The sequence below is a fragment of the Sinocyclocheilus rhinocerous genome, unplaced genomic scaffold, assembly GCF_001515625.1.
Source record: "Sinocyclocheilus rhinocerous isolate Xijiao unplaced genomic scaffold, SAMN03320098_v1.1 scaffold3108, whole genome shotgun sequence".
NCBI classification, from domain to species: domain Eukaryota; kingdom Metazoa; phylum Chordata; class Actinopteri; order Cypriniformes; family Cyprinidae; genus Sinocyclocheilus; species Sinocyclocheilus rhinocerous.
In genome coordinates this window covers 193,042-214,426 of record NW_015660016.1, presented here as the reverse complement: position 1 = coordinate 214,426, position 21,385 = coordinate 193,042, and the positions used below count along the sequence as shown (strand labels likewise).

The 21,385-nt window shown below is 36.7% G+C and overlaps 1 protein-coding gene across 1 annotated transcript in view; it reads right to left on the bottom strand.

Annotated features, from left to right (window-relative positions):
* Positions 1 to 18,182, bottom strand: part of LOC107724804 (protein FAM107B-like) — a 41,808-nt gene extending 23,626 nt beyond the window's left edge. Inside the window, exon 1 of the mRNA XM_016533859.1 lies at positions 17,930 to 18,182. Coding sequence (XP_016389345.1) covers positions 17,930 to 17,953 — 24 coding nt within the window. The 5' untranslated portion in view covers positions 17,954 to 18,182. The remainder of the gene's footprint in view (positions 1 to 17,929) is intronic.
* Between the last annotated feature and the right edge of the window lie 3,203 nt (positions 18,183 to 21,385).

Sequence of the window (21,385 nt, the reverse complement as noted above, 5' to 3'; positions counted from 1 at the left end):
TTTTCTCAGTCGCTTTGGTGCATTTCTCAGATCAGAAATGAAATTCTCAAAACTACTTGGTCAACCTCCACATCATCTAGTCACTTGTGCACAATCATAATAGCAGTTTATCATTCTTTTGAACAAATTGTGCAGGTGAATCTTGACTTTCACTAATGAAGAGAATTTAGATCAACCAATGACAAACCAGTTCTCAGAAATAGCTCAAAGGTGCATCTAATGAACCTTCAATTGGAAAACATATATAGACAGAGGACAACACAAGAGTTATAAATTCCAAAAATGGATGAACATCCAGGAAACGATCAGGGTCAACAGCCGAGAGGAAGAAGAGGAGTTAGGATGCATGCTGGAAGGGTACAGAGGCAAAACAGAGGAAGAGGCAGAAGAGGCAGAAGAGGCCAAGGACAGCGGCACCTATCAGATGAAATAAGGGCCACTATCGTGGACCATGTTGTCAATCATTGCCTTACAATGGCTGAGGCGGGTCGAAGGGTGCAGCCATATATTGGGAGATCGACCGTATCCTCAATAATTCAAACGTTTCGTAGAGAGAACAGGTATGTCAACCAATGGGCAATGTACTGTTATACTGTATACTTGCTGTAAGGATTCATAATAACAGTGTTTATTTGTATTTTGCAGCATACAGCAAATATATTTCATACAGATACAAACTGCAACATGCAAACACACGTATATTTTTATATATTTGTGTGTGCACTTTTTTCTGTTTTATGTGCAAAATCATGTATTTTCCATTTCTGCATTTTTCCCCCCAAAGAGCTGCAAGATTACCTCACAGGGGTGGCAGAGGACCCCTTTTCACACCTCATCAGGAAGAGGCTATTTGCACCATGGTCCGAGCAAACAATGCCATTAGACTAAGGGAGATACAGAGTGCCATTATTGAAGACAACAATGTCTTTGAAAACATCCAATCTGTTAGCATCTCAACTATCGACAGGGTGCTGAAAAGACACCACATGAGTATGAAACAGCTGTACCATGTACCATTCGAAAGGAATGATGACAGAGTGAAGGAGCTATGGTACCAGTATGTACAGGTAAAATATCTATGTACATACAACAACATTTTATAGTGACCTGTACACATTTCCTATGTCTGTAGAAGAAAAAAAAAAACATGCAATATGTATAAATTTGAGGTAACTGTATGTTGTCCAAAATGGAAATGATGTAATTCATTAAACTATTTTTGTGTTTTGGAATACAGCGTATAATGGAATTGGAGTCAAGTGAACCAGCTCACAACTTCATATATGTGGATGAGGCTGGCTTCAACCTGACCAAAAGCAGAAGGCGTGGTCGAAATGTCATCAGCCACAGAGCTACTGTTGATTTGCCAGGCCAACGGGGAGGAAATATCAGTATGTGTGCTCATATTCCATATTCCTCATATTCCCCGTATAGGGCCATTCAACACACAGCATCTCCTCACCTTCTTAGAGACCCTCTACAGGACTCTCATCCCTGATGATGAGAGGGGTCCATTCCGAGATGATTTACCAAAGTACGTGGTAATTTGGAATAATGTGCGATTCCATCATTCACACGCCTTCAGGCAATGGTTTGTGACCCACTATAGGATGCTGATGGAATTCCTCCCACCTTATTCCCCATTCCTTAACCCAATTGAGGAGTTCTACTCAGCATGGAGGTGGAAGGTCTATGATCGCCAGCCACATACTCCGATGACCCTGCTGGCTGCCATGGATGTAGCCTGTGAGGACATCACAGTAGTCGCCTGCAGAGGCTGGATAAGACATTCCAAAATATTTTTTCCACGTTGCTTTGCAAGGGAAGATATTCGTTGTGATGTAGATGAGAATCTGTGGCCCGACAGACTGGCTTGTCAGGAGGTGTAGACGATTCCTCATACAGTGCTGCATGCAAAAGCAAAGTTCTGCCTAAGGGGTGTTTTCTGTTTTGCCTTTCTAATTTTATATTTTCGCCTTTGTGCCCATACTACTTTTTCTTTTCTATATCACAATGACCAGGCTTTTGCAGGTAATCCATTGTGTGGTGCTGTTTGTACGAATTGTTTTGAGAAATGCACACACTTTTTTTGCAAATATTAAGGATGATTTGAGAAATGCGCCAAATCGACTGAGAAAAACTGTAACAGAGTGCACTGTTATATTGACAACATGACTAAGCATTTTGACTATCTTGTTTGTGAACAATGACACAAGGACTTTTCATTCTGATGGCACTGATATGTTCATTGACATAAATACCTTTGAGAGATGAACTAAAGATTTTGGGTAAGTTACAGGCTTTTGCAGGTAATCCATTGTGTGGTGCTGTTTGTACGAATTGTTTTGAGAAATGCACATACTTTTTTGAAAATATTAAGGATGATTTGAGAAATGCACCAAAGCGACTGAGAAATTGTAATTCAGCCATTTGACATAATTGACATCAAACCCTTTATGTTCGACAGAAGAAATGTTATACAGTTTTCAGAATTCTGATGAATTAAATGATGAATTAATGAACAAATTTTCATTTTTGGGATGCACAAAGCTTTCCATGTTCTTTAGATCAGCATATTGGTTTCTGAGTGTTCTTTCTTAAATTTAGCAAGGTTCTCCTGTTGTATAATTCCATAAAACCGATATTTTTAAACAATTTTTAAAGAGAGAGTTCACCCAAAAACGACCCAACCCCAAAGACTTTTTATCATCACACAAGAATGAAGATATTTTTAATAACACCTAAGCAATTTCTGCCCCTCCAATTAAAAGACCATTCCATCAAAACTTTGACGCTTCAAAACGTTGATAAAGACATTGTAAAAATAAAGAATTTAACATTTTAATGCACGTCTTCTTAAGAGACACCCTATGTATGTGTGTTGATCAATCTTTATATGTGAATAAAAGCCTAAATTAAATCTGTTCTTTCAGTGGAGGGACAGATATTGCATATTTAATAAAAATATCTTTTTGTTTCAAAGATGAACATAAGTCTTATGGGTTTGGCAGGGGCGGATTTAGTGAATTGGAAAGCATTTTAGGGGACCCTTGGCTTTTGGGGGCCCAAGGCGGTCGCCTGCCTTTGCCTAATGGGTAAGTCCACCCCTGGGGTTTGGAACAATATAAGGGTGAGTAACTGATGACAGAATTTTCGTTTTTGAGTGAACAATCAGTATACAAGCATTGAGTTTTGATTTGAAACACAAAGTCTAAAGGTGCTTTCCAGTATTTCCACAGAATAATCACTGTTTTCAAGTCACACAGTTGTTTAACTGTTTTTCATATCCAACCCCAGTATTTACACTCAGTGTGTGTGTGTGTGTGAAACCACTTGGTCTCAAATGTAAAAGTTTTGTGATACACTAGTGGGAGCACAAACCCTCTCTTCTTTTAAGTGGAACTCACATCACCCAGCTTTTCTATAGCCTGCAGTTACAAATTAATGGCTGAGGACTCTGGCTTTCCTGAGCTACATTCAAAGTAGAATACTCTGGCTGGGTGAATGGATATTGTTGCTGCAGTTGCTAGGAGAGGCCTGCTCATGCTTGGTGTCTTCACAAAGGCCTCACTGTCTTATCGTTCACAGTAAAGACATGGAAGTCAGATGAAGGAGCAAATCTCTTTAATTTCAGCCTTACACACCTATTACAACCTAGAAGGAAAATTGTGTGTGCAATAATTTCTGTTTAGCTGTTCCTTACACACCCTTTGCAAACAAAACCAACAGCTGATTTTTGTTCACCTGCACAAATATGAATGTTTTTCCTCTGAACAAGCCCTCAGGCTTGATATAAAAAGGAAGCTTTATTGAGATGTAATTAATTTGCTTGTATTATAAGGGGATTTGTGTCCTCTCATTGAGAGAGAGGTTTTAAATAATATTATAATCAACAAAGACTTAGAGGCTGAGAGATGCAAAGCCTCCTCAAGTAACAATGGAATCAGGTTGAAATAAGCTTATGCTCACTAAGAGACAATCCATATTTGGAGCAGCGTTTCGTGAATGGTAGAGTGGTGTTTAATAGTATGAATGAGGTCTGAATTGGATTTATTCAGCACTGAATGCTCTCTTTTAATTATGGAATGGCACTCAGTCCATTAAGCTGTGGAACTGGGCTTCATATATCTTGATTATGTGGTGAAATGTTTCTTAAGCCAGTCAATATGTATCAGCATATGCCTGTGATTATTCAGACAAGACAGGCACAAATAAACCAATTAAATGCTGAACAATACAGAATATATCTAGAATTGTGAATGAACAAAGCAGCATATATATAGAATAGTACATTATATGACTTTATAAAAGTGAGGATATGATAATGATTAGAATCACTTGAAAGCTATAGGAATGAAAGTCCCACCTTTCATCTAAGGGCCAATCTCCTTTTAGATAGGAACACTGCCTGATAGTTTACAGTATAGAATACACAATGTGTGTTAGCTGGACCAGTGAACTGATCTGACATAAATGTACAGACTAGTACAATATACAGTGAAATGAATATTAAATGTATGTGTGCATATTTATGATTAATATAGTATATTATTTATATTTTGAAGAATGTTTAAAATAAATCAGTGTTGTCCAAAACAACACTAAACCCTTTTAACTTTCATTGTATGGAATAAAAAAAAAAGAAAAAAGAAAAAAACTGTGCAGTACAGAACAGAGCAGGGCAGTACAGTACAGTAGAATACAGTATAGTATAGTAGTACAGTATATTATGGCATAGTATAGTATACCTATAGTAACAATGTAAAAAAAAAAAGTTTGTACATTTTACAGAATAACAAGACATGAAAATGCTACAGTAAAAACCTGTTAATTGGTTTATTAAGATACCTTACCATATATGATAAAAAATGTAAATGGTTTAACATCATATTATATGTAATTGCATTGTAAAAAAAAAGAGCGTGACACCTGTATTATTATAGTGGATATTAGTACGTTTTAATATTATATTATTTAATGAAATATTCAGATTGTGAATGTCACAGTTTCTGTTAGTTTGGACTCTGTGTTTCTCTGTGTTTCATTCCCCTTTGCCTTAGTTTGTTTGTTGTCACAGGCACTCATTATGTTTTTATCCAGGACCAGATATCAGAAGATTAGGTCGATTCACTGGAGTGTATAGGATTGATAACAGAAATTAATGAAAGAAAGAATTCAGACTCAAAGATAAATGTAAATGAAATTAGATGACAATATATTATTCTTGAGTAAATTGAAATGATGGAAAGGGATTAAAAGCAAAATAAACAACGTCAAACAATAGTTCAGTCACGAAAGATACTGAAATCAAAGTTGAAATATAGATTTTAGAATCAGAATCATATAACCTTCAAGTCAGGAATTCAGATTTCAGACATGTAATATCAAATTCAGTTTCACAATTCAAATATTGTATCCACATATATATATAAAAAAAAAACACAATTTCAAATTTCAAGCTCAATGTCCAAATTTAAATTTGTTCAGTTCCAGTTCAATATGAAAAATTCAAACTCAGTCCATGGAAAAAATTGAGGAAAAATAAAATACCACAGTTCAAGGTGAATATGTTTTGTCCTACCAGTTCAGCAACATGATTGTTCTTTTTACTTTCAGGTACTATCACTTAAATGGGTGGCTCGCCATGTCCAAACCACAGAAAGAGCATCCACGGCAGGGACAGATCAGGATTCCAGAGTAGAAATAATGCAACCATAAAACAGGGAAGAAAAACAAAAACAAAAAACCCGGCCAAGGGAAAAAAAAAAATAAGATGAAAGAGGATAATAAAGAGTATGTCTTGATTTGGCCTTAATCCAGTTATTTTTTGTCGTCTTTCTCATGCGTTTCTAGCTGTCCAGTCTGTTTACACGTCTCTCTTTGTCAGCTTCTATTTCCTTAAAGTTTAAGCTTCTAAGGATATTTTTCGCTTCAATAATCTATTTTTTAGATTATTTACAGCATCTATTTCGACTCTTTATTGAATTGACGAATTCAATGTCTCGCATTGCTCTGCATCTTGCTCCATGTCACCCTCTGCTCTCTCGTTAACTTTTGTGCTCCTCTCGTTAACTTTTCTCGGAGGCGGAGCTAACCTCCGACCTCACCCAATCAAAATTACTTAATTTTTTTCCCTTTCTAAATGTCAAAGTATAATTCAATATATAAAACAACTTTAATCAACATTCTCGTCCTATAAATACTTAAGCTATATATAAAAAAAAAAAAATCTTTATATACATTTTAGTGACCTAGTCAGTGACTTGGGTTACACTCTCCCCTCCTGAATGTATGTAGGTCCCTCTGCATTTGAGGTTGAACAGTCACAATGGTAGGTGAACTGTTAAGATGTTCCAGGTTCTCTTCCAGCGAATTTGTAAATGCTGTACTCAGGCCTGACAACAAAGACTGGATCACCATACTGAAAGGATTTCCCAACTGAGGGTATTGAAGTCTTTTTGGAGGTTCATGGGATCTTTGACCGCGTCTTAGACTTCTTACAGTTTGACGTACTTCATTCTGATCCATCAGAGGACTTCTGGAAATGGTACTTTCTTTTTGTGAAGAAACATTATTCCTTCCATCTTCTCCATTTGGGTTTTCTGCTGATTTGTTATTATCTGTTGATTCCTCTTCATTTTCTCTTTCAATTTCTATTTCAGATCCATCTACCAGATCTTCATCAACAGCTTCAACTTCCGTTAAGTACAGTACATTTCTTTCCACAGGTTCAGGTAAGTTTGTGTCATTAACAGGTTATTGCCGGATAGGATATCCTGCATCCTGCTCTGACGCAGGTTCCACACCTGGTAAGTTCACAGTTCTTCCATTTCTGGTAGAAGTAATTGGGTTTGTATTTGACACAATTCTACTTTCAATTTCCAGTGTGCTTCCAGGAATATAGGATTCACCTGGTTCTTCCATCAGATTCTGAATGCTCACTTTGGATTTCACTTTCCTCAGGTTCTTTGGTGGAACTGTTTCTGGTTCTGGGTCTCCGAGAGACTTCTTTGGTAAGTGATTCTTCAGATCTGTCCATTTGCAGGAATTCACATGACAACAACAAATCCCAATGTAATGTTCGAACGGGTCCGTCCTTTCCTTCAGGTTTGACAGTATAGACGGGAAAGTCACCAGCCTTCCTGGTTACAACATACACATCAGGTTCCCATTTATCTGCAAGCTTGTGCTTTCCCCTTATATGGACATTTCTCAAAAGCACACGGTCACCCACATCCAAAGCAGAGGCAACAACACGTTGATCATTGTAGCGAATCAGCTCATGGGGAAATATGAATAATTAATCATAACTAGTTATAATTAATTACAAATATTTAGATCCGCTGTAGATATTTACTTGACCTCTGGACAAGGCTTTTTCTTGGATTCCAGCTGCTTGATAACCGTTCCAATTTCTGGATCTGCTCTCTGTCTTTTGCTTAAGTCTTGTTCTGACAGGAGGAATATTTCTCCAGATCAGTAAGTATCTTCCTGCTGGAATGCTTGAGGTAAGGCATTTACACCAACAGCAAGAGATTCTACAAGAGTCACTGGTGGGTACAAGGAATCATGGTCATCACACTGCTGGCAAACTTCATGACGTTCACAGATAGCCTTTATTGCTTCTGATGAAACAACTGCCCGTGAGGTATCTGTCAAGTGATGGTAAGCAAATTGCCTGATTCTTTCCCTCTCTTTTCTCGTTTCCAGATCATCAAGAACTTCTTCTTGTGGACAAGCTAATTCAGGAGATATGGCCTTAGGACAAGGCTTTTTCTTGGATTCCAGCTGCTTGATAACCGTTCCAATTTCTGGATCTGCTCTCTGTCTTTTGCTTAAGTCTTGTTCTGACAGGAGGAATATTTCTCCAGATCAGTAAGTTCCGCATCCTGATTCTTACTTCCAGCTCGGTATTGGATCCTAAAGGTAAAAGTCGACAGACTCGACAACCACCTGTAGCTGGTTGCATCCAGTTTTGCGGAGGTTAAGACATATGTCAGTGGATTACTATCCGTTACCACAGTGAAGTTAGCTCCATACAAGTAATCGTTGAATTTGGCAGTAACAGCCCACTTCAACGCCAAGAATTCTAACTTGTGGGCTGGATATTTTGCTTCACTCTTGGTAAGTCCTCGGCTTGCAAAAGCAATGACTCTCATCTGTCCATCTTGTTCTTGATATAGTGCTGCACCAAGGCCAGTGGTACTAGCGTCTGTGTGCAACACATATGGCAGCTTGGGGTCAGCAAATCCTAACACTGGAGCAGATGTGAGTTTCAATAACAGTGTCAAACACCTGCTGACATTCTTGGGTCCACATTTCTCCGAACTGTTCCTTTGGATCAAAGTACTGCTTGGTCTCATCCCTCTTCTTCCTGCGATCTTTCTGCAGTGGAGGATATCCTGCAGTACGATCATTAAGGGGTTTCACGATCTTTGAGTAGTCCTGCACAAACCTCCTGTAGTAACTTGAGAATCCAAGGAAATATCTTAACTCCTTTAGATTCTTCGGTCTTGGCCAAGTTTGGAGGGCCTCTACTTTTGAGGGATCAGTTTCCACTCCGTTTTGAGATACGATGTGACCCAAATATTTGACAGATGTTTGATAAAACTTACACTTTTCTGGTGAAAGCTTTAATCCAAACTCTCGGAGTCTTTTGAGCACTTGCATTAATCTTGTCTCATGCTCTTCCAACGTTTTTGAGAAAACTATGAGGTCATCAATAAACACAAGCACTTCCTTACGGTTTAAATCTCCCATACAACGTTCCATTAGCCGTTGAAACGTGCTAGGTGCGTTCGTGATTTCTTGCAGCATCCAGTTAAATTCCCAGAAACCTAGTGGGCATACGAAGGCGGTTTTCTGCTTGTCAGACTCCTCCATCTCAATTTGATAATAGCCCGACTTTAAGTCAAGGACTGAGAACCATCTTGATCCAGTTAAAACTTAAAAAGCTTCTTCCAGGTTAGGAAGGGCATATGCATCCTTTATGGTCTGGGAATTTAATTTTCGGGGATGAACTTTAACTTTTCTCGGAGGCGGAGCTAACCTCCGACCTCACCCAATCAAAATTACTTTGGCCAATTTTTTTTTCTTTCTAAATTTCAAAGTATAATTCAATATATAAAACAACTTTAAACAACATTCTCTTCCTATAAATACTTAAGATATATAAACAAACAAACAAAAACGTAGTGACCTAGTCAGTGACCTGGGTTACATTCTTCTTCATCTTCGTGCATTTATTGATAGCGTAGTGTGACAGTGAAGTTATATGCAACCCCGTAACACCAGAAACTGTAAAACTGGACAATTTCTGGAGAATCTCTGCCAGTTTTTTTTTTTTTTTTTTTTTTTAAATTGGAATTGGATAATTTTACAGTGAATAACATAATGAAGCATATTATTGGTAAGTGTATTATGGTACAGTACTATAGTTTAATCTAGTGCAGTATAATGTAGTAATGTACAGAAGAACAACAAGCTCTCTGAAATCAAAATTGTCCTCTCGTCTGTCACAAGGGACAGAATATAGGCTACAGCCAAGGCAATCTGGCATCACTAAACCTTGAGGAGAGCCAAGCGTGACCTCCTCTAGAATGCACCATTGTCCTCCAAGATGGGCTGGATGCCACAGCGCCTCACCTGTAGTGTCCAGTTACCTGCCAAAATGATCGTTTGACCTTTCTGCTTGTGGCCCGTTCTGATCTCTCATGTTTTATTTACGCTGTTCAGAACGCACCCCTGTACCCATGTACTGGAAAGTGATATTGCATCCTCACGCATAAGTCACAAACAAAAAGGCTGTTTTTAATAGATTTTGGCCCTGCTTTGCTGCTCTGGTTTCAAGCTGAGTGCTCTCAGGTTTCCAAGACAACACAAACAATTAGCGGAGGCCAAGAAGGGGAGAAGCAGCCTGCTAATTATCCACAGAACCTACTAGAGAACATGGGCACGGATCAGTGCTCCAATCTTCTGCAGGGACCTGCTGCAGCACCCAGACAAAGACTGAAAAGCAATGTTTTTATTTACAGTAAAATATTGTTTAATATTTTATCATTATTTGTATTACATGTGACACAGTTCTGCAGATTCCATGGTCTTGATCCATTGCCTGGGCCTGAATTTGAATCTAAATGTTGCAATTAAACAGACATTTAGGGATCCCTCAAGGATTATTTCCTTACACAGTTAAACATTTTCCATTCCCCTAATGGTCATTATGTGTTTTATTGGCAGCTAAGACCTGGTAAACTACACAAGATCAGAGCCCATCTTCTGGTTTCCTGTTGAGATAAAAGTAAGTGGAAATGGTGATAAATTTTGAGCTGCTTGGGGGCCATTCTATTAAAGTGTACATGTGTGTAGTCAAGTGTGTGCACATATAGTCTCAGCCTCAGACGTCATGCCCACAGACCATTGGATGAATGTCTGATGCATATGGCACACAAAAATGGAAACACTTCGAAGTTTTGAAGTTGTCATCTGATTGGTTGAATTCTACAGAATTTCCAGAAGACGTGTGTGTCGCGTTCTTTAATGCTCTGCCTGGAAACAAAGATATCGTGACGTCAAACCCCCTCATGGAAGAACAAAGCTGTCGTTTTACAAATGTGACAGCACTTATCAGGATAAACTAAACACTGGATTTTGTTTGAATGTTAAATAAGTAAAGTTTGTGGCATAAACTCTTTAAACTACGTCCAAGAGTTTAATACACTGGTTTGTTATTGCTGGGAAATTTCCACACCCCTAAACATGACGTGGCACAACAACAACAACAACAAAAAAACATGATTGGTTGCTTTACCTGACAGTCATATGGCCTTTTGGGATGTCCTTGGCCCTTTAAAGTGGCCACGGTTCCCAGACCTTCTGCTGTCATTCTGAAGGTCTGGCTATCTGAGACTAGTGCACTTATAACTATAATACATCCTTCTAAACCTGTATGAGTTTCTTTCTTTTTTTGAACACAAAATAAGATATTTTGAAGAATTTTGGAAACCAAACAGTTTTGTGAAAGACATTCTTATACGTTTGGAACAACTTTGTTCACAAGGGTGAATGAATAGTGACAATTTTCATTTTTGGGTGAACTATCCCTTTCAAAGGATAGTCATTTGCATTACATTTACATTTAGTCATTTAGCAGATGCTTTTATCCAAAGTGACTTACAAATGAGGACAATAGAATCAATCAAATCAAGAAAAGAGCAATGATATGCAAGTGCTGTGACAAGTCTTGGTTAGTCTAACGCAGTACACGTAGCAAGTTTTTTTTTGTTTTTTTTTAAATAAAAAGAAAACAAGGATAAACAGAATAAAGGGTGCAAAGAGGGTCGTTTTTTTTTTTTTTGGATAAATACAAATAAATCAAGTATATAGAATAAAAACAGAATAGAGAGTGCTAGTGTTAGAGGGTCAAGTGTAGATGGAATAGATGTGCCTTTAGCTATTTCTTGAAGATGGCTAAGGACACAGCTGCTCGGATCAAGTTGGGCAGGTCATTCCACCAGGAGGGAACAGTTAAGGTAAAAGTCTGTGAAAGGGATTTTGTGCCTCTTTGGGATGGCACAATAAAGCAATGTTTACTTGCAGAACACAAGCTCCTGGAGGGCACATAAGTCTGAAGTAGTGAATTTAGGTAAAGGGGTGCAGAGCCAGTGATTGTTTTGAAGGCAGACATCAATTTCATTAATTTTATGCGAGCAGCTTGGTGAACCCGCCAAGAGAGCATTGCAGTAGTCCAGCCTGGACAGAACAAAAGCTTGAACAAGCAGCTGTGTAGCATGTTCCAAAAGAAAGGGCCTGATCTTCCGAATGTTGAATATGGCAAATCTAACAATGTGGTCAGTCAGTGCTATCATTCATTTCATTTTAATTTCAGTTGAAATTTGAGATATTTTGTTGTGTTTATTTTTGTAATTAATTAATTAATTAATTAATTAATTCATCCATTCATTCATTTATTTATTTATTTATTATCATCTTTTTTAATTTCAGTTTTAGTTGTTTTTGTACATGGGAACTGAAAGTGTTTGCCTACCAACATTCTTCAAATTATCTTCTTTCACATTCTACAGAATAAAATAAGTCATACAAGTTTGGAACGACATGAGGGTGAGTAAACAACTCAACTAGTTGGAAAGGAGTTCATTTTTGTAGCTTTGCACATCCTTAATCCAGGCTACAGCATAACTGCGCATTTACTGTTTGACTGGAAATCACAGTGGATATTAGCATTAGATCGCAGAGAACTGTTAACACAGCCTGCTCATCTCTTGATTTAAAACAGATGTTCCTCTCACCTGATCATTAAGCGTGGGAATTTCTTGGCCACAGTACTGTTTGTAACAGGAATAAAAGTTTTGCCCTTTAGTCATTTATACAATTAGCACATTATGTTTTCAAACCTTATATGTCGGCCTTATGTTGGTACATACAATTGTTTTATAGTAGACCACAGTTTTTAAATATAATTAAGAAATAAAGACTTTTTCCAATTTACCATTTGCTGATAACAGTCAAAGGCACTTTCACATTTGGGCTGATTGTGCCACCTGTTGGGGAATCCAGTACTACACATAGAACGGAACATAGCCTCATATGCTCAGTTTATGTCATGCCCCACATATATTCCTTCAACATTGTGCTTCTACTATTCATTAATATATACAGTATATATATATATATATATATATATATATATATATAACCTGCACAATGAAAAACATCATAAAACATTTTTGGAGAACAAATATATCATATTTAATGTGCAAAAACAAATCAGCTGTGCTATTTAAGCTCTGCATAAATCACAACCGTTTCAATTACAAAGCTCTATAGGGATTTCTGTAAAGAAAAGTGTTTAACTCCTTAACTTCATTTGAATCCTACATGCAATCCTACATGAGCTGATTTTGATCAACAGTTGATCTGTTACACTCAGTCAGTTGTATTCCCATATTCCCACTGAATAAGCAATTTATTATTATTATTATTAGTAGTAGTATTATGAGAATAATAATAACTTTAGAACTTTTTTTAAATCCAAACAGAAACACGCAGATTTTTATTAATTTTTTTGTCATCGATTAGGCTACAATTGCATGTTTGCATTTGTGTTTTAGGCCTGTAGTCAACTGTGTGAGAGGAAAAAATTACAATTAACATTAAAAATCAAACCAAAATAATGAAAGTGAAAACTGATTTGTGGCCAGTAGTTAGAGACCCTTCTGAATCTAATAGGGCACACATGCTCGTCATCAGCACAAAGTATGAAACATCTAATAATAATATATATTACAAAGTTTTCATTTTCAGTTTTGAAATAAACTTTTTATTACTAATAAAAAGTTTTATTAGTAAGATTTTCCTATTTTTATGAGTTCATCTTTATTGAGAGTCTTATAGGGTTATACAGTTTTAGCAAATATATCTTTCTTCTAGAATATCTGACCACAATAAAAAAGTCATGAAGTCATATGCAAGGTTATATTCAGAGAAATTATATTCATAAACCAGATATTGTTGTAGAGATCTTGCAATTTTTCATATTTCATGTCAACAGTGTTACACAAGATTATATTGTTCTAGCTTTCTTTTTTTTAGCTTTTTTTTTGTGCTTATTCATTGGTCATAAATAGGCAGATCAGAAGCCATGTATGTTATTCTGCATTCTGCTTATGTCCTGTCTAATTAAACTACTTCCAGTTCCTCTGACCTAGTGAATTCCTCTGGTTCAATGGGACGGCATGCATGAATAATTATCAGGTTTTATAATGAGTGGTGAACATTTTCCCTCAGTTTTTTTCTTTTCTTATTTTGTACAAATTCCATAATTTAACCTAGTTTAATGGACATATTGAAAGCCAATAAGAACAGAATCTGTGATCAAGTAATTCTTGATAATTTGTACTGTCAGTTATATACATACACAGCAGGATGTAAATATTTAAAATTATTTGTACATTTCATAAATAGCGGAACAACAAGTCTAATTTACTGAAACAAATATCTAGTGTAAATCTGAGCAGCCATTCTGTAACTTCAACATTCCAGAGTCTCAGATTAACCTCAATCTCTACATACAATCCACAATTTAGCCTTCAAAATGAAGTGTTGTTTCTTATTTCAGAGTTTTTTTTTTTTTTTTTCTGTTAATGGAGTGAAATGAGACCTGTACTAATGTTGAAAGAGATATACAGTGAGAGAGGGAGAGAGAGAGAGAGAGAGAGAGAGAGAGAGAGAAGGAGAAAGGGATTTCTACTTTAAGAGTCCTGTTTAAAGTCCATTCATCAGAGACACATTTGTTGCCCAGGCTGAAGTGCAACACGGACAGGTTTGGTTTTATACATTTATACATATTTGGTTTTATTCTCCAGGGTTCTTATACATTCTGGTGTCTGGACCCATCTTACTTTGAATCTGACCCACTTTTTCTCGTACAAATTCACCGTCTCACACCAGCTAACCAGAAGCTAAGTCTAGCTCTGTATAATTTTAGCATAGTTAACCATTTAGGATCCATCTTTGATAACAAAATTAATACAGATGTTCAAAAGAAAACACAAATCTAATAAACTGAACATTAAATGAGACAAAAAGCTAATATTAATGCTTTCCTTTTTGGGAGTATAATAGCCTAACACGATAAATAACTAGTGTCACACAAACTTTAAATTAGCTGGAATTTAATTTATCACAAAACATTTCCCGCTGTCCTCCAGCAAAGTACATTGTACAATAACATTTGATAAATATGTCATAAATTAATATATAATATAACATAATATAATATTTTTTGTATATTAGTTATTGTAAAATAAACCGAGTGTAACTTAAAGATGCACCAAGTAAAATTCCAAGACTACAGTCATATCAGTAACCTACAAAAAGTATTATATAAAGTGGGTCGCCCCATCAGGGTGGCCACCATGTTGAGATCACATGACCTGCCTCTCATTTAATTGTTGAAGAAATGAATCATGGGTGATAAACACTGCAATTGTAGGATATTTTTTACAATGGCAGTGGTAACTAAAAACTCTTTCGCTTTGTGCTTAATCCACACCACAAGATGTCAGTCTAACATCACCACACACAAGCAAAAATGACTTTTAAAATAAAAATGTCCCTTTAAAATATAAGGCTACATCAGTCCATTGATTACAACAACAGTAAATCATACTTTAAATGCATTAGAGATCAGTGCTGTCTCCGATAACCTTTCTATGAATCAGAAACTGTCCATGTAGAACATAAACACCTGTTCTTTTAGAGTTAAATTCCGTCCCAGAGTGTGTAATTATTTTTAACTCGACAGTTGGATCATTTAGAAAGGATTTTGTCTGATTGGTCTAATCTTCCTCAGTAGGTCTCTGGCACAGGAGGCATTAACACAACTTGACATCCCATTTAGCAGTAGGGCAATCACATACAAGTGCTCTGCTCAGGAGTTGGCTCATGTAGTTGTATTCATCCTGATCCTATAGACAAGCTTTGTTGTTAATCATTATAATTTAGGAGCAGATATGCTTGTGCTGTATGCATCATATTTGTTGTATACTTAACATTTTGTCAAATTAAATAGGTAAACCAAGTATTCTATGCATAAATACACATACATTTGCACAGGCAGAAATGTTAGTGCTAGTAGTGTGGTAGTATGCACTTACAAATACTGCCAAGGTTAGCAGAGATTTAATTGGCTTGGACTGAAACCAATCATTCCATATTCACTTGTGATTGAGTAAGCTTTGTGCAGTTGCGTCTCATCTCACCCATGCATGAAATGCCACAGCAGAGATAAACGCTCCAGTGGAATAAAGCTTGTAACAGGATGAACACGGAACAAAGTTTTAATTAAATCATTTGAGTTAACAAGACACAACAAAACAGAGCACTTCACTGCATTAGGTTATATTAAGAATCACAAATGTTTGCATGACTTCTCTTACAGTTAGGACTCAGTTCAGAAGCCCGATTGAAAAAGTGAAAGAGGGGTCTTGTGATGTGAGGGTCTATAACTGCAGGGTCCAGTCGAGGTATTCAGCTCATGCCAAGTGGCCCGGAAGCTGGCAGAGAGGATGAAATTACAGCTCTGACAAGCTGACATATCCAGCTCTCTTACTGAGCACTGCTTTCTGTGCTGCACCTCAGACATTACTGAAGAACTCTCATTCCAATGGACTATTGAAACAACAATGTGCTCAAGGGGTGTCAGCATTCTTGCATTGCTTCAAATATGATTTTTTTAGGGAGCATATGATCCACCATGAACAGACTAAGATGGCTGTGAACCTTAAAATAAGTCTATATTTTGACCCATTAACAGGATGCTGAATTGGTCTGGTACCATTCTGCATGTGGGACTTTCCTTGTACTGGAGAGGAATTTGCAAGCTCATTGCTAGACTATTATAGTCTGCTTTTAGATAGTGTGCCTTGCAAGTAAATTAGTATTACTCCATAACCTCTGCCCTGCTGCTAGACTCAAGAGAAAAATATAGGGCTGTTTCTTTATGAACCCTGTGGACTTTTAGACAATACACTTCTTAATCTGCCAGTTATTATTATTATTATTATTATTATTATTATATTTCTGAAATTTATGAACATTTTCATCACAGTGTCATGTCCAACACATCTTACATTATGTATTTTCATTCTGTGATGAAAATGACATTAACTTCTAGCATTTTATCTATCCTAACAGATAATTACATAATATTTTCACACTTTCTACTAAATTTGATCAAATTACTTTAAAATTTAATTACTTATTACCGTATTTTTTTTTCCTCCACACATCACGTTTCATATTTTATCTCAAGCTCAGTGACAATGCTGTCTACTTACTAAAGTAAACAGGTGCTGTATATTAAAATAAAATTGTATTAGGGACACAACGGCTGTTTATGGTGCAAGTTACGCCATAAACATAAAATCAATCAATCAATCAATCAATCAACTAACTCCTGGTAACATAAAAGTGCCCAAAGATGAAGAAAACCCACATACACAATACACCTATAACTGTTTTCACAATGAGAAAACAGGTAGTTATGGTCCTGGATGCTGATAAGTCAATCCAGTGCTAATTTACAGAACAGCTGTTCAACTAGCTACATGCCTATATGCCAGTACAATACAACAGAGTTCCTTATCCATGAGGTGGATCAAGGTTTATTTAATTCTGACTGTGACTCCTCCCTGATAAATCTGACACTTGATTGTTCAAGCAAATGGCTCAGACACAGGTAATCAGAAGAGGCTCCTGTATCCTATAATCCTCTAGTAACCCTCTCTACAGCAGCTGTCAGCTGTCACTTGCAGAACTGAGCAATGAGTCAACTTCAGTCGCCACCACACCCTCCATCCACACCTTCCCAGCATGCTGTCCTCCCCATAGCTCAAATATTTGTCAATGTTACTACTCCAATACTTCACTGGTTACATATCACCCAAACACTCAAAACACCAACAATGGGCTTTTGGGTTAATCTGAAACTTGTGGAAACTAGAGCAATTTGGTTTTAAATGGTATAAAATACTATGATGTAAAATGTCAGCAGCATTTAAAGTGCCCTGGATCAATTGCATTTAGACATTTTAAGCAAGTGAAAGCATTGTCTTGAATGTTGACTTCTATAACAAAATAAGTCTTTTTTTTTTCTAAAATGTGCATTCACAATTAAGTATATCTTCTGGAAAACACATTAACAATTATATTAAAAAAGGTACTACTGTACATATTAAAATGGTTTAAAGACAAATCAGCAGTACCTTGAATGTTTGGTGATGATTCGGATGTAAACAAACCATAAAAATCTCTTAAGACACATCATGTTCAAAACAAGCCATGGCCTGAGTCATCCACTCTACAAAACTCAGTTACTCCTTAATAAAAATTACAAAAGCGTACTTACTTTCTTGCCATAGGATGCCCCCATGCTGAGACTTTGGGGTGGGGTTGGGATGAGGTTGCTGTCTGTCCAGTAGGCCCAGACTCCAGAGATTTCCTTATGATTCCAAACTCTACTTCTCTCCTTGACTGGAGCCGTGTCCACTTTGGCTCCACCAGGGAGGGAGGGAGTGGGGTGAATTAAGACAGAAAAACTCTCTCGCTCTCCCTGGCACCTCGACAGCAGTGGGGTAGTCCGGGGAATGTGACAAGTTAGGTTAGATTATAATGAGTAGGTTTCTCTGAGATTTTTTAGCTTGTCAAAAAGGACCAGCTTGTAAGCATGAGATAGCTATTTTGTCATCATTGGTTTAGCTTTAAACAAACTGAAATCAAACTGAGCGTGTGAGTCATAGTAAACCAGACCATCTGTGGCACCTGTTACTCTACTTTCCTTACAGGACTTATCCATTGCAATACGATTATGCTAATTGTCAGTGACAGAGTAGGAAGACTTGGGAAAGGCTCATGGTGGGATGGCCTCGGAATAACTGTCAGGATTCAGGGAAGGGGTCTGATTTTTGCTGGCATTATGAAGGCATGGGTGGTCTGCTTTGTATTTACATTAGAGGAAAAAAGTAATGAACCGTGTTGTGGTCACTTAGGGAATCTGGCCACAAAAGGGACACCTGCCATTGGAATTTACAGGATTATTTTACAATATATTAGTGTAGTCAAAAATTTGCTGTGCATCCTGGGTGATTTTCTTACAAATGACTGTGAATGAACAGCAGAAAGATGTAACAGTAATTTCACAGTAATTTACTGATCTTCTTTTACTGTGAATTCATATTATAAAGTTGTCTTTAACTGTGCCACTGTTAAATTTAAGCTAAATTTAGTCGTTTACTACTGTAATTGTTTTGAAGTCACTATAATGGTGATTGATGATCCCATTTGTTTATGCTCTTTGACCTTGCATATTCATATTCAAATTTCTGATCTAGTTATGTCAGAAGTGTGAAAAATTAAAGCATTTGTCAAAATGATAACAGGCTAGAATATGAAATAAGCTAATTGCCTGGATTTAAGATAGTTGTACTCTTCTTAGCAAGAATATGATAATTTTATTTTAGCATTATTCAAGCATGAAGATTAATCAATAACTTATTTGATATTCATAACTGTTTGTGGATGGATCTTTCACAATAGTGAAGCAACTGCTGAGAAACATCTTTGAAAGGTGTGACATCAATACTCGACATACAAAACACAGCAATGGTAAAACTCAACAAATAAAAACAACACTTACAACATAAACCAACATTACAAAATAAACCAGCAACAAAAACTGCTGAAAATGAACCAAAACAAGTTCAATAGCACAAATAAAACCAACAACAATAATAATAATAATAATAAAAAAACAGCTATTCATGCTGCATTGCATGGTGGGTGCCTTCATAGTACATATGCACTGCAGAAACACATTATGATGCTGTTTTTTACAAGAAATATTTGAGAGTGGAGTTAGAAACAAGAGAAGTCCCACTGTGAAACTACTGTGAAAGTGATACAATTATTAACCTGGAATATACTGTAATTTCACACAAAAAATTTTAACAGTGTAATTGGCCCAGTTTGATGACATCACATCTGAGCTGATAATCAATCTAAGGTGGTAAAATTTATTTGAGCTTATGTACAATTTATTTGAGTGCATATGATATTCATTTTCTGTTTAAATTTTTTAGTATAGTCTGAGATGTGTTGGAATACAATTTAAAGCACTGCTTTGTGTTGGTGTGTGTGTGTGTGTGTTTCTTTTCATGTTGGCATTTCAATATTATTGTATAAGCTTAACTTTTGTTGCATAATATATTTCAAAATGTGCTTTATTCTTGATGGCAAAGCTGAATTTTCAGCAGTCACTACTCTAGTTTACAATGACACATGCTTCTTCAGAAATCATTCTAATATGCAGAGTTTTCTTATTATTATCATTGCTGAAAATAGTTTTTGTTGTTCAGGGGCTCGAGCCCCTGCCCCTTTAATCACTGGCGCGAAAGAGCCCTTTCGGTGTGAAATAGGTCCCCCCAGACCGCGATTTCTGACCGCGAATCGCGAATTGTACAGAGGGGGAATGACACTTTTCCCCTGCCCCTCCGGAGGTCTGTGCACGCCACTGCTCTGCAGGACAGTGGGTCAGCAGGAGCAGGGTTGAAGTCCTATGATCTAAGCCCAGTAATGCAAAAGGTCAATGGTGATTTTGCCCAGTGCAAAAACAAACAGAGCATTACTGCCTTCTGCTGGTGATGCATAGACTCTCAAGAAGCTTAATCAAAATATTAGCTTGCTTTCTCTGTACAAGTGATGGTTGTGCAAGACATTCTGGAAGCAACGGAAACACATAATTTCACGAATGAATGAATGAATGAATGAATTCAGGCACCATCATCACACAATTAAACCTGAGTAAAGAATCATGGGAGCTAAGTGTCTATCAGTTGTACCCTTCAAAATCCTTCATTCTGAACATCCTTAAAACATCCTTAAAACAAAATAATATCCAGTTGAAAGCTGTAAACCAACCTGCATGAAATCATTTCATTTGGCAGACGCTTTTATCCAATGCGACTTTCAATTGAGGAATACAACAAATGATGTATCATAAGACCAGAGGTGGAAAGAGTACAAACATATTCTACTCAAGTAAAAGTACCATTACATTAATACAATTTTACTTAAGTACAAGCAAAAGTACCAGTCTAAAAATCTACTCAAGTAAAAGTAAAAAGTAGCTCGTTTAAAATTTACTCAAGTAAAAATTACTTAGTTACATTTTAAAAGTGGGAGGGAGGCAAAAATGGTATAGGCCAAGGGTGTCAAACTCAGTTCCTCGAGGGCCACAGCCCTGCACAGTTTAGATATAACCATAATTAAACACATCTGATCCAGCTAATCTAATAATTTAGGCTTATTTCATGTATGTGTGTTGGAGCAGGGTTGGAACTATACTCTGCAGGGCTGCGGCCCTCCAGGAACTGAGTTTGACACCCCTGGGATAGACCTATAAATCTCAAACCAGTTGTTTTTAATTAAAGGAATCAGTTATTTAAGTGGTATTTAGTATTTACACACTGTTTAATGCAGGACATGAATGCATTTAACCTGCATTTACAAATGCAGAAATAACGTTTTGATATATAAGACATAAAATGTTGAATATTTGTTTGAAATTATAAAAAAAATAAAAAAATAACTCAAAAGATACTTTAAATGTGAAATTAAAACCGCCAGTAGGTGGCAGCAATTCACTGTTAATAAGCGAGTCACTGCGATTGAACCGAATCATTTAAACGGTTGATTCATTCAGGAATGAAACACCGTCATTGCTCAAAGACGCAAAACTGTGCTATGGTGGCTGTTTGAAATGATTTTTGTTGTCGAAATAGAGCAAAAACAGGCAATATGGTGTCTA